General features: G+C 44.3%; 1 protein-coding gene across 1 annotated transcript; it reads left to right on the forward strand.

The window, feature by feature from the left end:
- The first annotated feature begins 459 nt into the window (after nucleotides 1–459).
- LOC311119543 (kelch-like ECH-associated protein 1A) lies at nucleotides 460–13,296 on the forward strand. Its single transcript, XM_084194216.1, has 13 exons — nucleotides 460–1,220; nucleotides 1,308–2,291; nucleotides 2,405–3,444; nucleotides 3,675–3,874; nucleotides 4,033–4,189; nucleotides 9,311–9,403; nucleotides 9,702–9,848; nucleotides 9,988–10,097; nucleotides 10,259–10,388; nucleotides 10,487–10,683; nucleotides 11,537–11,742; nucleotides 11,852–12,031; nucleotides 12,318–13,296. Exons 3-13 carry the CDS (start codon nucleotides 3,235–3,237, stop codon nucleotides 12,497–12,499), a joined length of 1,812 nt encoding a protein of 603 aa, XP_084050342.1. The 5' UTR covers nucleotides 460–1,220; nucleotides 1,308–2,291; nucleotides 2,405–3,234; the 3' UTR covers nucleotides 12,500–13,296.
- Nucleotides 13,297–13,699: the final 403 nt, after the last annotated feature.

Raw genomic sequence — 13,699 nt, forward strand, 5'->3', positions numbered from 1 at the left:
TTAAATGATGAAGGGGGTGAGCTGAGGAGAGGAAGCCAGCCTCTAGTCAGATTGGTAAATGATGAAGGGGGTGAGCTGAGGAGAGGAAGCCAGCCTCTAGTCAGATTGTTAAATGATGAAGGGGGTGAGCTGAGGAGAGGAAGCCAGCCTCTAGTCAGATTGTTAAATGATGAAGGGGGTGAGCTGAGGAGAGGAAGCCACTTGAAAGTAATGAGATGCAACCCTCAGTGATAGAACAGCACTGTGTGTTCTTGTTGGTTCTGTTACACATGGACACAACCACTGTTGAGTCTGTTAATGGTTAACTTTTGGCTACTATCACAGTGTCTGAACAGTGTGTACTATAAAACCGCATCTTATTTTCAACTAGTATTTGTTACATTGTATAGCATATAAGTCAGCGGTGTAACTTTGTTTCAGTAGTTGAAGCTCTGTAGATTTTTCACACTGTTTGCTGTGTCGACAGGGTTAGTTCTGGTGTGTTAAAACCCGTTAAGCCAGATCAGGAGTTCAATACCAGGGGACACACTCTCTCCCCCCTCTCTCTCTTGGCTTGTGGGTTTAGGTCTTGTGACTTGTGATCAGGCTAGCTCTAGGGTGACACACACCACACTAGGCCTATGTCATTTCTGGTATGATTGTTTGTCCTCTCATCTATTTATAAGCCATAAGGAAGTGAAACTATGCTCGAGGTCTCATATAGTTTACCCAAGAGCAATTTTTCATGTTTATACTGAACAAAAATATAATTGCAACATGTAAAGTGTTGGTCCCATCTTTCATGAGCTGAAATAAAAGATCCCAGAAATTTTCCATATGCACAAAAAGCTTCTTTCTCTCAAATGATGTGCACACATTTGTTTACATCCCTGTTAGTGAGAATTTCTCCTTTGCCAAAATAATCCATTCACCTGACAGGTGTGGCATATCAAGAAGCTGATTAAACAGCACAATCATTACACAGTTGCACCTTGTGCTGGGGACAATACAAGTTTTGTCACACAACACAATGCCACAGATGTCTCAAGTTTTGAGGGAGAGTGCAATTGGCATGCTGACTGCAGGAATGTCCACCAGAGCTGTCATTTCAGAGAATTTGGCAGTACGTCCAACCAGCCTCAAAACCGTAGACCACGTGTAACCACGCCAGCCCAGGACCTCCACATCATCTTCACCTGAGGGATCATCTGAGACCAGCCACCCGGACAGCTGATGAAACTGTGGGTTTGCATAACCGAATAATTTCTGCACAAACTGTCACAAACCATCTCAGGGAAGCTCATCTGCTTGCTTGTCATCCTCACCAGGGTCTTGAGCTGACTGCAGTTCGATGTCGAAACCGACTTCAGTGGAAAAATGCTCACCTTCGATGGCCACTGGCACACTGGAGAAGTGTGCTCTTCATGGATTAATCCCGGTTTTAACTGTACCGGGCAGATTGCGTCATGTGGGCGAGCGGTTTGCTGATGTCAACGTTGTGAAGAGAGTGCCCCATGGTGTGGTTATGGTATGGGCAGGCATAAGCTACGGACAACGAACACAATTGCATTTTATCGATGACAATTTCAATGCACAGAGATACCGTGATGAGATCCTGAGGCCCATTGACGTGCCATTCATCCGCCGCCATCACCTCATGTTTCAGCATTACAATGCACAGCCCCATTTCGCAAGGATCTGTACACAATTCCTGGAAGCTGAAAATGTCCCAGTTCTTCCATGGCCTGCATACTCACCAGACATGTCACCCATTGAGCAGGTTTGGGATGCTCTGGATCGACTTGTACGACAGCGTGTTCCAGCTCCCGCCAATATCCAGCAACTTCGCACAGCCATTGAAGAGGAGTGGGACAACATTCCACAGGCCACAATCAACAGCATGATCAACTCTATACAAAGGAGATGTGTTGCACAGCATGAGGCAAATGGTGGTCACACCAGATACTGATTGGTTTTCTGATCCACGCCCCTATCTCTTTTTTAAGGAATCTGTGACCAACAGATGCATATCTGTATTCCCAGTCATGTGAAATCCATAGATTAGGGCCTGATTAATTTATTTCAATTGACTGATTTCCTTATATGAACTGTAACTCAGTAACATCTTTGAAATTGTTGCATGTTGCGTTTATATTTTTGTTCAGTGTACATGAAGAGGGTAAAGTTCGTAATCATTTTACGAGCAGAATGGCACGGTCGAGAGGAAAAGCTTCATTTTCAAAAAGTTTAAGAGGTGAAAAACATGTGTTTTTGAGACAGGGGTGTCACCAAAGCTGTGTTCTATTCATTAGGTATGCCAAAGCAAATTTTCAAGGATACGTTAAAACATTTGATATACACACACTCCATTGGATACACACATGCTACCTCTCCTATTGACTTTATTCTCTTAATTTGTTCCCAGACTAACAGAAGCCACCAGATCATCCCTGATGTCGCTATCTTAGACATCATGGATTTAGGGGACAACAAGTGAAGAATGGCCAACCAATGATTCATCCCGGAACCCCACAACTGGAGGCCCAACACCAGAGGACCAAGCTGGAATCTCATGGACTAAATCAGGAATATCTGCTCTAAAAATGGAATCACTGGACTAAACTAGAACTCCATGGACCAAATAGGAATTGTTCTTAAACCAGGAATATCAGGACCAAAAGCTGAAATATGGACTAATTTATGCCTTTCTGGACAAAAATGTGAATCTCTGGACTGAAATTGGAATTGCTGGACTGAACTAGAAGTCTTTGGATTAAATCAGTAATCTCAGTAACATGACCGGTTTATTCTGTGATATCTGACTGACTTGCGTCGATGATGTGTGTGTTGTAACAGGGTAGTCACTAGATAGCCACGCTAGAGAGGTGAAAATATTATCAACACATTGACTCTCGAGGAAATACGGCCAACAGTGATGGATGCGGAAGTTCTAATAATCAAATCGGACAAATGGAGGGATACGTGGCTGTTACTTGTATAGGACTTTGATTTGTAATAACAGATACTGGGTGGAAAATCCCATTCCTCCTGAACGTTTAGTAGTATCGATAAGTATCACGCGTTGAGGGTGACTATGCACTATGCACTGTGTTACAATCATTCAATAAGAATTCATCGGGTGCAAAATTCGACGTGGGGGATTCAGGGAAAATCAATGCTTAGTCCATTGATTGGTTAATCCCTAAAACAGACAGACTCCCACAACCTCCACCCTCCACCCCCCCATCGGTCAGGATGCTGTGCCCCAGGAAGAAGCGCCTCACCAGGGATGCAGATTTCTCTGCCATCGCGGTGCCGTCTATGCGGGGGTCTGGTTACCTGGACTACACCATAGAGACCCACCCCTCCAGAGCCCTCCAGGCCATGGAGGACTTCAGAAGGCACGAGATGCTGTGTGACATCACCCTCCACGTCACCTATAAGGACATGACCGCTGACTTCAAGGTGAGAGGGCTGCTCTTTGTTCCTACTATACTATAAAAAGCTGTGTAAGGTGATACTTGACTGTAAAATACAGCGTTAACCTTGCGCTTTACCCCAGGGGTTTGCTTATCAAAGCAAGAGGCTGTCAAATACTTTATTAGTTGAATCGGGTGTTTTACTGCTTGGTTGGAGTAAAAGCCTGCACCCCACCCACATGTATAAGATTGGCCACCCCTCCCCTCCCCCACCAGGTGCATAAAGTGGTGCTGGCGTCATGCAGCCCTTACTTCAAAGCCATGTTCACCAGCAGCTTTAAGGAGTGCCACGCCTCTGAGGTGACGCTACGTGATGTCTGCCCCCTGGTGGTAGGGAGGCTCATTGACTTCGCCTACACTTCACGCATCACTGTGGGGGAGAAGTGTGTGCTGCACGTCCTACTGGCCGCCCTGAGGTAAGAGACTATGTGGTGACATGAATAATTGGACTGGTAGATGGTCTATATATAAAGTGCTTCCTGGTGTCTTATATGATGAATCCTTCTGTACTTTTAAGGCGTGTTGTGACTACCTCATTGAACATGTCTAAAATGTGTGTGTGTGTGTGTGTCAGGTACCAGATAGAAGACGTGGCTAAGGCTTGCTGTGACTACCTCACTAAAAACTTGGAGCCTGCCAACGTGATCGGCATCGCTCGCTTCGCTGAGGAGATTGGCTGCACTGAGCTGCACCTGAGGAGCCGCGAGTACATCAACACACACTTCAACGAGGTAGGAACCATACATACACACACACACACTTTGTATCTCACCCGCATAATGTAGCCAATGTGGCTGGCTCTGTGTCTGAAGTCACCTGAAGTAACCTTTCAGATGTGGGTTGGATTTGGGCCAAAATAATGTTGCTGTTTGTCGAACAGCTGTCATATTGCTGTACACATGAGCTATTTTATCAGGATGTCATAAAGACTATAAAACATCAACGAGACAAAGATGATTCTGCCTTTTATTGATAGACGTTAGAGGAGCCATTTTGGCTCCAAGAGGCCCTGACATACAGACTCTACACTCGAGACCATTACAGCATCCATGATGTTCTTACACTGTGAAGAGCAGGAAGCCACTGAAGGTGTTATGGTTTTCGTAGGAATCCCAGAGCTTCCACAATGTAGGGATGCACATGTACACCGTATATCCCCCTTCATCAGTTCTAGAGTGAAAGCATTAGAAATGTGCTTATGCTTATCATCAGGTTTGAGGTGGTAAATATGCAGGATTCTCTGACCATTCTTGTACATGTACAGTGCCTTCAGAAAGTATTCACACCCCTTGACCTTTTCCACATTTCGTTGTTGCAAAGTGGGATTAAAATGGATTTAATTGTAATTTGATCTACACAAAATACTCTGTCAAAGTGTAAAAAGAATTCTAACATTTAGTAAAAATTAATGAAAAATAAAACACTCATATATCTTGATTAGATAAGTATTCACCCCCCTGAGACAATACCTGTTAGAAAAACCTTTGGCAATGATTACAGCTGTGAGTCTTTTGGGGTAAGTCTCTAAGAGCTTTGCACACCTGGATTGTACAATATTTGCCCATTTTATACTTTTGAAAAATTATTCAAGCTCTGTCAAGTTGGTTGTTGATCATTGCTAGAAAGCCATTTTCAAGTCTTACCATAGATTTTCAAGCCGATTTATGTCAAAACTGTAACTAGGCCACTCAGGAACATTCAATGTCATCTTGGTAAGCAACTCCAGTGTAGATTTGGCCTTATGTTTTAGGTTATTGTCCTGCTGAAAGGTGAATTTGTCCCCCAGTGTCTGTTGGAAAGACTGAACCATATTTTTCTCTAGGTTTTTGCCTGTGCTTAGCTGTATTCCGGGTTTTTTATCCTAAAAACTACCTAGTCCTTGCCGATGACAAGCATACCCATAACATGATGAAGCCACCACCATGCATGAAAATATGAAGAGTGGTACTCGGTGATGGATTTGCCCCAAACACAACGCTTTGTATTCAGGACAAAAAGTAAATTTCTTTGCCACATTTTGTGCTGTATTACTTACAGTGAGGGAAAAAGGTATTTGATCCCCTGCTGATTTTGTACGTTTGCCCACTGACAAAGAAATGATCAGTCTATAATTTTAATGGTACGTTTATTTGAACAGTGAGAGACAGAATAACAACACAAAAATCCAGAAAAACGCATGTCAAAAATGTTATAAATTGATTTGCATTTTAATGAGGGAAATAAGTATTTGACCCCCTCTCAATCAGAAAGATTTCTGGCTCCCAGGTGTCTTTTATACAGGTAACGAGCTAATCTCAGCTTGTTACCTGTATAAAAGACACCTGTCCACAGATGCAATCAATCAATCAGATTCCAAATTCTCCACCATGGCCAAGACCAAAGAGCTCTCCAAGGATGTCAGGGACAAGATTGTAGACCTACACAAGGCTGGAATGGGCTACAAGACCATCGCCAAGCAGCTTGGTGAGAAGGTGACAACAGTTGGTGCGATTATTTGCAAATAGAAAAAACACAAAATAACTGTCAATCTCCCTCGGCCTGGGGCTCCATGCAAGATCTCACCTTGTGGAGTTGCAATGATCATGAGAATGGTGAGGAATCAGCCCAGAACTACACGGGAGGATCTTGTCAATGATCTAAAGGCAGCTGGGACCATAGTCACCAAGAAAACAATTGGTAACACAGTACGCCGTGAAGGACTGAAATCCTGCAGCGCCCGCAAGGTCCCCCTGCTCAAGAAAGCACATATACAGGGCCGTCTGAAGTTTGCCAATGAACATCTGAATGATTCAGAGGAGAACTGGGTGAAAGTGTTGTGGTCAGATGAGACCAAAATCGAGCTCTTTGGCATCAACTCAACTCGCCGTGTTTGGAGGAGGAGGAATGCTGCCTATGACCCCAAGAACATCATCCCCACCGTCAAACATGGAGGTGGAAACATTATGCTTTGGGGGTGTTTTTCTGCTAAGGGGACAGGACAACTTCACCGCATCAAAGGGACGATGGACGGGGCCATGTACCGTCAAATCTTGGGTGAGAACCTCCTTCCCTCAGCCAGGGCATTGAAAATGGGTCGTGGATGGGTATTCCAGCATGACAATGACCCAAAACACACGGCCAAGGCAACAAAGGAGTGGCTCAAGAAGAAGCACATTAAGGTCCTGGAGTGGCCTAGCCAGTCTCCAGACCTGAATCCCATAGAAAATCTGTGGAGGGAGCTGAAGGTTCGAGTTGCCAAACGTCAGCCTCAACCTTAATGACTTGGAGAAGATCTGCAAAGAGGAGTGGGACAAAATCCCTCCTGAGATGTGTGCAAACCTGGTGGCCATCTACAAGAAACGTCTGACCTCTGTGATTGCCAACAAGGGTTTTGCCACCAAGTACTAAGTCATGTTTTGCAGAGGGGTCAAATACTTATTTCCCTCATTAAAATGCAAATCAATGTATAACATTTTTGACATGCGTTTTTCTGGATTTTTTTGTTGTTATTCTGTCTCTCACTGTTCAAATAAACCTACCATTAAAATTATAGACTGATCATGTCTTTGTCAGTGGGCAAACGTACAAAATCAGCAGGGGATCAAATACTTTTTTATTCTGTACAGTCTTCCTTCTTTTCACTCTGTCATTTAGGTTAGTATTGTGGAGTAACTACAATGCTGTTAATCCATCCTCAGTTTTCTCATATCACAACCATTGAAATCCATAATTGTTTTAAAGTCACCATTGGCTTCATAGTGAAACCCCTGAGCCGTTTCCTTCCTCTCCGACAACTGAGTTAGGAAGGACGCCTGTATCTTTGTAGTGACTGGGTGTATTGATACACCATCCAAAGCCTAATTAATAACTTCACCATGCTCAAATGGATATTCAATCTCTGTTTATTTTTATTTTTAACCATCTACCAATAGGTTTCCTTCTTTGCGAGGCATTAAAAACCTCCCTGGTCTTTGTGGTTGAATCTGTGTTTGAAATTCACTATTCGATTGAGGGACCTTACAGATAATTGTATGTGTGGGGTACAGAGATGCGGTAGTCATTCCAAAATCATGTTAAACACTATTATTGATCACAGAGTCCGTGCAACTTATGTGAATTGTTAAGGACCGTTTTACTCCTGAACTTATTTAGGCTTGCCATAACAAAGGGATGGAATACTTATTGACTCAAGACATTTCAGCTTTTCATTTCTTATTAACTTTGAAAATATTTTACAAACAAAATTCCACTTTGACATTATGGGGTATTGTGTGTAGATCAGTGACACAAAATCTCAATGTAATACATGTTTAATTCAGACCATAACACAACAAAATGTGGAAAAAGTAAAGGGGTATGAATACTTTCTGAAGGCAATGGAAAAGTTGTTCATGGCAGTGAATCTCAAGTAGTAGACTCCTCTTACTGTAGCTGTGGAGATACCTGGAGCAGAGGACAAGAACATTTTGCATACATGTTTTAATATAGTTTGAACTCCTAAACTAAAGTCAGTCAAAAACAGTCTATATGGTTGGGCCGTAAAGTGACTACCTGTTGTCGGGTCGTAGGCCTTGCCGATGTTGGTGATGACTCTGGTGTAGACCAGGGTGGTGACATTATTGAAGGCGCCTACAGGTCTATCGTGGCTCAAACCAGCAGAGAAGGCCACCTTTGGTTTGCCTGTGAACACAGGAGAGAAAACGGTAGAATTACTTGATGATACTGATAAAATGACTTTCTTCTATTCTCATTCACAGAGTGCAAACTGCAGTATCTTTTATGGTTCGAAGGTTCTCAGTGGTATTCAATACATTATATTTGTGGAACAGGGAATTCAGCAGCAATGTAGATTTAGTGAAATTAACTGATCCCGAACCCAAAAGCAATGTTCTTTACATCCGTTTTACTATAACATTAGCTCCTCCACCTGGCTCTCATTGGAACCGTCTGGCCTCCAGGCCTGAAAACAACAGACATATTCACACCAAGAGTCACCAGTAACTTCACATCCAACATGAAACAATGTTAACCCTTCCTCAAGTCATTATAAACAGTGGGACACTGTGACTGACTTATTTCCTTCAATTTACACCTTTACAACCATACGTGTTAAATCACCTGGGTTCTTTATCTTCAGCGTCCCCATGGTGGCTTCTAAGGTCCACTACTGTGTTTCTCTGCTCCTTCGCCTCAGCCTCATTGGCTGTCACTCTGGCCTCCATGTTCCTCAGCTTCTCTCTCTGCTCCACCACGATGGTTCCCAGGTTGTGCACCATGTCTCTCAGCTCCTTCATCTCAGTCCAGATGTCAGGTGGTGTAGTCGTCTGTTCGTTGGTTGTCTCTGATGTGTCAGTCATTTGGCTCTCTATCTGAACCTCACTCACCCTGCTCTCTCTCCCTGCACTGTGACCCTGTTGAGTGATGTCACTCTCTCTGACCCCTCCACTCTCCTCCTGAGTCCATGCCCCAGACAGACAGAACAGCAACACCAGCAGAGCTACAGCACCCCTCATTCTGTAACGACGCCTGTTCAAATATAATGCACTTTGAGGCTCAGACCCCTTCCTTATATACACACATCTCAGTTAAGCAGTACCTTTACAAGAGACACATAATTAGAAATCAAGGTAAAAACAAGAACATTTGATCAATTAAGTTTCATTTTGGGGCTGGTAAGTTCTATCAATGTTGTATAGACCATGAGAAGTCTGCAACTGTTGTTTGGTGAAGGGTCCCCTGACGTCAGCTGTTCTCGCTTTAACGTTAGACAAAAACAGTGTGCTTAGTCATGACATAGATTATTGACGGACTGTGTTTTTTGTGTGCGATTATGTGACGCGTGTTGACTGCGTGTCTAATTGTCCCTACCCCAGGTAACCAAAGAGGAGGAGTTCTTCAGTCTGTCTCACTGTCAGCTTTTGGAGCTGATCAGCCAGGACAGCCTCAAGGTGCTCTGTGAGTCAGAGGTATAGATTTGATTTATATTCTATTATATTGTTTATCCTGAGGTGTATATTTCTATACTTCACTTATATGCAAACATTTCTAAAAACCTGTTTTCGCTTTGTCATTACGGGGTATTGTGTGTAGATTGAGGAAAAAAATGAATTTGATCAATTTTTGAATAAGGCTGTAACGTAACAAAATGTGGAAAAAGGGAAGGGGCCTGAATACTTTCCGAATGCACTGTACTTCACCTATATGCATATTTCTATGTGAAAATCAAGATAACCATCTGTTTGACCATGAGCTCCTTGGTGACAGGTGTACAAGGCGTGTACAGACTGGGTGCGTTGGGATGTGGAGAGCAGAGCGCCGTATCTCCACGCCCTGCTCAATGCTCTCCACGTCTATGCTCTGCCTCCCAAGTTCATCAAGATACAGCTCCAGTCCTGCCCCATCCTCAGCAAGGCATGTCACTATCTATGAAACCATTTATTCATCTATGACCGGCTACTGGGATTGATTTATAGATTGAGGAATACCAAATTCTATCATTTTCTATTTTCATGTTCCTTTCTTCCTTCCTTCCTTCCTTCCTTTAATCCAGGCCAACTCATGTAGAGACTTCCTGTCTAAGATATTCCAGGAAATGGCGTTGAGGAAGCCCCTCCCCCCTGCGCCTCACCGTGGAACACAGCTTATCTACGTAGCTGGAGGGTACTCTACAACCATATGATGGGATGGGGTGTAGTAGGATAGTATAGCATAGTATACAATACAATGAGATAATTAGATGATATGATATCATATGAGTATGATGATAGAATCCTGATGTGGTCATGTTCTGTACTGTCTGATCTTCCTGTGTTTCATCCCAGGTATCGGCAGCACTCTCTGTCTTCTATGGAGGCCTATGACCCTGGTAGGAACGTCTGGCTGAAGCTAGCTGACATGGACTCTCCCTGCAGTGGTCTGGGCTCCTGTGTGCTGTTTGGCCTGCTCTACACGGTACACGCACGTACGCACACACCTTGCTTTTTACGGCCTTGTCTGTCTATCTAATCCCCCCCTCTCCATTCCTCCCTCTCTCCCCCCCTCTTTCTCAGGTGGGAGGCAGGAACCTGTCCCTACAGAACAACACTGAGTCCAGTTCCCTGTGCTGCTACAACCCTATGACCAACCAGTGGAGCCAGCACGCCTCCCTCAACACCCCCAGGAACAGGGTGGGGGTGGCCGTGGTGGACGGGAGCATTTACGCCGTAGGGGGGTCCCAGGGCTCCACACATCATAACACTGTGGAGAGGTGAGGAGGGGGGAGGTGAGAGAGAGCGAGATTCCCCAAGATAATGTAGAAATTCCTGAGCCCAAGGTGGGGGACTAATTAGTGTGACAGCTTTTGGTCCTGCTGTGTTGGGGCCCACTTCCAAGGAATGTCAATCCGGTTGGGAATGCTTTACAACTCGCTGCTGTGCGGCTAACCGGTAGGAAAATATCTTCACCGGAATGCCGTTACAGGATCCGTGGCTCTGGTAGAATACCTCAGAGATGTGTCCTTCCTTCCTTCCTTCCATCCTTTCCTCGCCACTGCTCTCCTTTCCTCCCACCCTCCCACAAAGCTTGTTACTAGACACCGCACAAAGCTGGTAGCTTTAGTTAATCCACTGTAAGTTACCTTGCTCATATACATTGGGTTAGTTATACTATCTAGCTCACACTGATGGGTCCTACAGTCCCATGCACTCAGGTCATGATGATGATGATAACAATGCTAATGAGCATTAAAGTTGCACTATGCAGAAATCGCGCCACCATTTCCTGGTTGCAAAATTTTGAATAGTTCCCCCAAAACAAGCAAGTATAGTGTAGAGAATCATTGTACCATCTAAACCGCTGTGAAATGTCTTTTCCATAACCAAATATATTGTATTTTCAGCTGTTTGAAGCTGGTGTACAAATCCGAAAGTAAAAGATGCAAAAACGAAACTTAAGAACGGGAAGAATAGAAATAACACATAGAACAGATCTACTGCTTCTTAGACTTGCTTTTTTTAACTCGCATTTCTATGTGAATTTGGTCGGGTCACCCAAAAAGTTACATATTGCAGCTTTAAGACAACCACCACCATAAATTCTCTCTCTCTCTCTCTCTCTGCCAGGTATGACCCAGAGGCAAACCGCTGGGTGTTTGTGAGCCCCATGTCAGTAGCCCGTCTAGGGGCGGGGGTAGCAGGTTGTGGGGGGTCTCTGTACGTGGTGGGGGGGTTCGACGGCCAGAACCGCTGGAACACAGCAGAGAGGTTCCACCCTGACTCCAACACCTGGCACCAACTTGCCCCCATGACCACTGTACGCAGTGGACTGGGTGAGTATGTGTGCGTGCGCACGTGTGTGTGTGTGTGTGTGTGTGTGTGTGTGTGTGTGTGTGTGTGTATACACCTGTGGATAACGTCTCCCTCTGTGTGTGTGTATAGGTGTGGTGTGTGTGGACTCGTACCTGTATGCAGTAGGAGGGTATGACGGTCATACCCAGCTCAGCTCCATGGAGAGGTACAGTGTAACCAGAGGTACTGTGTGGGAGCCAGTGGCCTCCATGCAGCACTGCCGCAGCGCTCACGGAGTCACCATCTACCAGGGACGCATCTTCGTACTGGGTGAGTCTGGAGAAACCTACCATCTCTCTGGAGAGTTTGGCCAACTTTAGAACGAGATACCATGTTGCTGCCTCTGAGCCTTTGATTCACTTATCCTCTTTCCCTCTCTCTCTCTCCCTCCCTCTCCCCCTCCATCCCTCTTCCTCTTCCTCCCCCTCCATCCCTCTTCCTCTCCCTCCATCCCTCTTCCTCTCCCTCCCCCTCCATCCCTCTTCCCCCCCCCCCCCCCCCCTCCATTCCTCTTCCTCTCTCCCCCTCCATCCCTCTTCCTCCCTCCTACCTCCAGGTGGTTTTAACTCCACAGGGTTTCTGTCCAGTGTTGAAAGTTACTGCCCTGACACCAACCAGTGGACGTCCGTCACCAACATGTTGCTAGGACGCAGTGGAATGGCCGTCGCAGTAACCATGGAGCCCTGCCCCGGCAACCTGCCCGTGGAGGAAGAAGAAGAGGAAGTGACATACAGTTAGACCGAGGAGAAATGACTCATCATAACTCAAAAGAATCTACTGGATTTCTACTTTTTATGTCTGACTCAATATGGCGGCAGAGCAGGACTTTTTGCCATATAATTAGAATGAGTAGAAAGGACAAAGCTCTAGGATCATTTAGCAGACTGCACTTTTATCCAAAGCCACAAAGTTTGCATTGATCAAGAATGTCTGTTCTGATCATTCTAATTCTATGTGGAGTCAGTAGGACGTGGACCAGAGGGAGGAAGTGACCTCACAATGACCTCATAAAGTGACCTCGCTATTATTAGGGTGCTACAGACATAGAATTAGGAATTAGAATACTAGAATGGACATTAACCTTCTTATGATGCCATTATAAGACACATCATTGCACAATGTATGAATCACTAAATTGGCTGTCACTCCCAAAAAGAAGACATTGGTACCAATTTATTTTTAAATGTATCAACTTAAATTTAAGGAATGCCTAACTTTACAAGACTCACACAACTCCTTTCGACAACAGCAGAAATTACAAATTCCAAGGGTACATCATGAGGTTGGAGTAAGAGCTTTCAGATACGAAGGCCCAACTGACTTGACTAATTTTCCTTAGGAAAAATCACAGTGAATTTAAGAAAGCCATTTTTCAAATGTTAAAAACAAACTGTTTGTGTTTTTAACTAGCTAATAGAAACATCAGCATGTGAAGATATTTTTAAGTATGTATATATTATACAGTTAGGGAAAAAAGTATTTGATCCCCTGCTGATTTTGTACGTTTGCCCACTGACAAAGACATGATCAGTCTATAATTTTAATGGTAGGTTTATTTGAACAGTGAGAGACAGAATAACAACAAAAAAATCCAGAAAAACGCATGTCAAAAATGTTATAAATTGATTTGCATTTTAATGAGGGAAATAAGTATTTGACCCCTCTGCAAAACATGACTTAGTACTTGGTGGCAAAACCCTTGTTGGCAATCACAGAGGTCAGACGTTTCTTGTAGTTGGCCACCAGGTTTGCACACATCTCAGGAGGGATTTTGTCCCACTCCTCTTTGCAGATCTTCTCCAAGTCATTAAGGTTTCGAGGCTGACGTTTGGCAACTCGAACCTTCAGCTCCCTCCACAGATTTTCTATGGGATTAAGGTCTGGAGACTGGTTAGGCCACTCCAGGACCTTAATGTGCTTCTTCTTGAACCACTCCTT

Source organism: Coregonus lavaretus (genome assembly GCF_964263955.1).
Source record: "Coregonus lavaretus genome assembly, contig: HAP1_SCAFFOLD_1072, whole genome shotgun sequence".
NCBI lineage: Eukaryota > Metazoa > Chordata > Actinopteri > Salmoniformes > Salmonidae > Coregonus > Coregonus lavaretus.

What these genes read in the sequence shown, in the direction of transcription:
- LOC311119543 (XM_084194216.1), top strand. Translation starts at nt 3,235, where the DNA reads ATGCTGTGCCCCAGGAAGAAGCGCCTCACCAGGGATGCAGATTTCTCT. An exon ending in TGTTTGGCCTGCTCTACACG is followed by an intron (nt 10,389 to 10,486) that starts GTACACGCACGT and finishes CCTCTTTCTCAG; the next exon opens with GTGGGAGGCAGGAACCTGTC. An exon ending in CATCATAACACTGTGGAGAG is followed by an intron (nt 10,684 to 11,536) that starts GTGAGGAGGGGG and finishes TCTCTCTGCCAG; the next exon opens with GTATGACCCAGAGGCAAACC.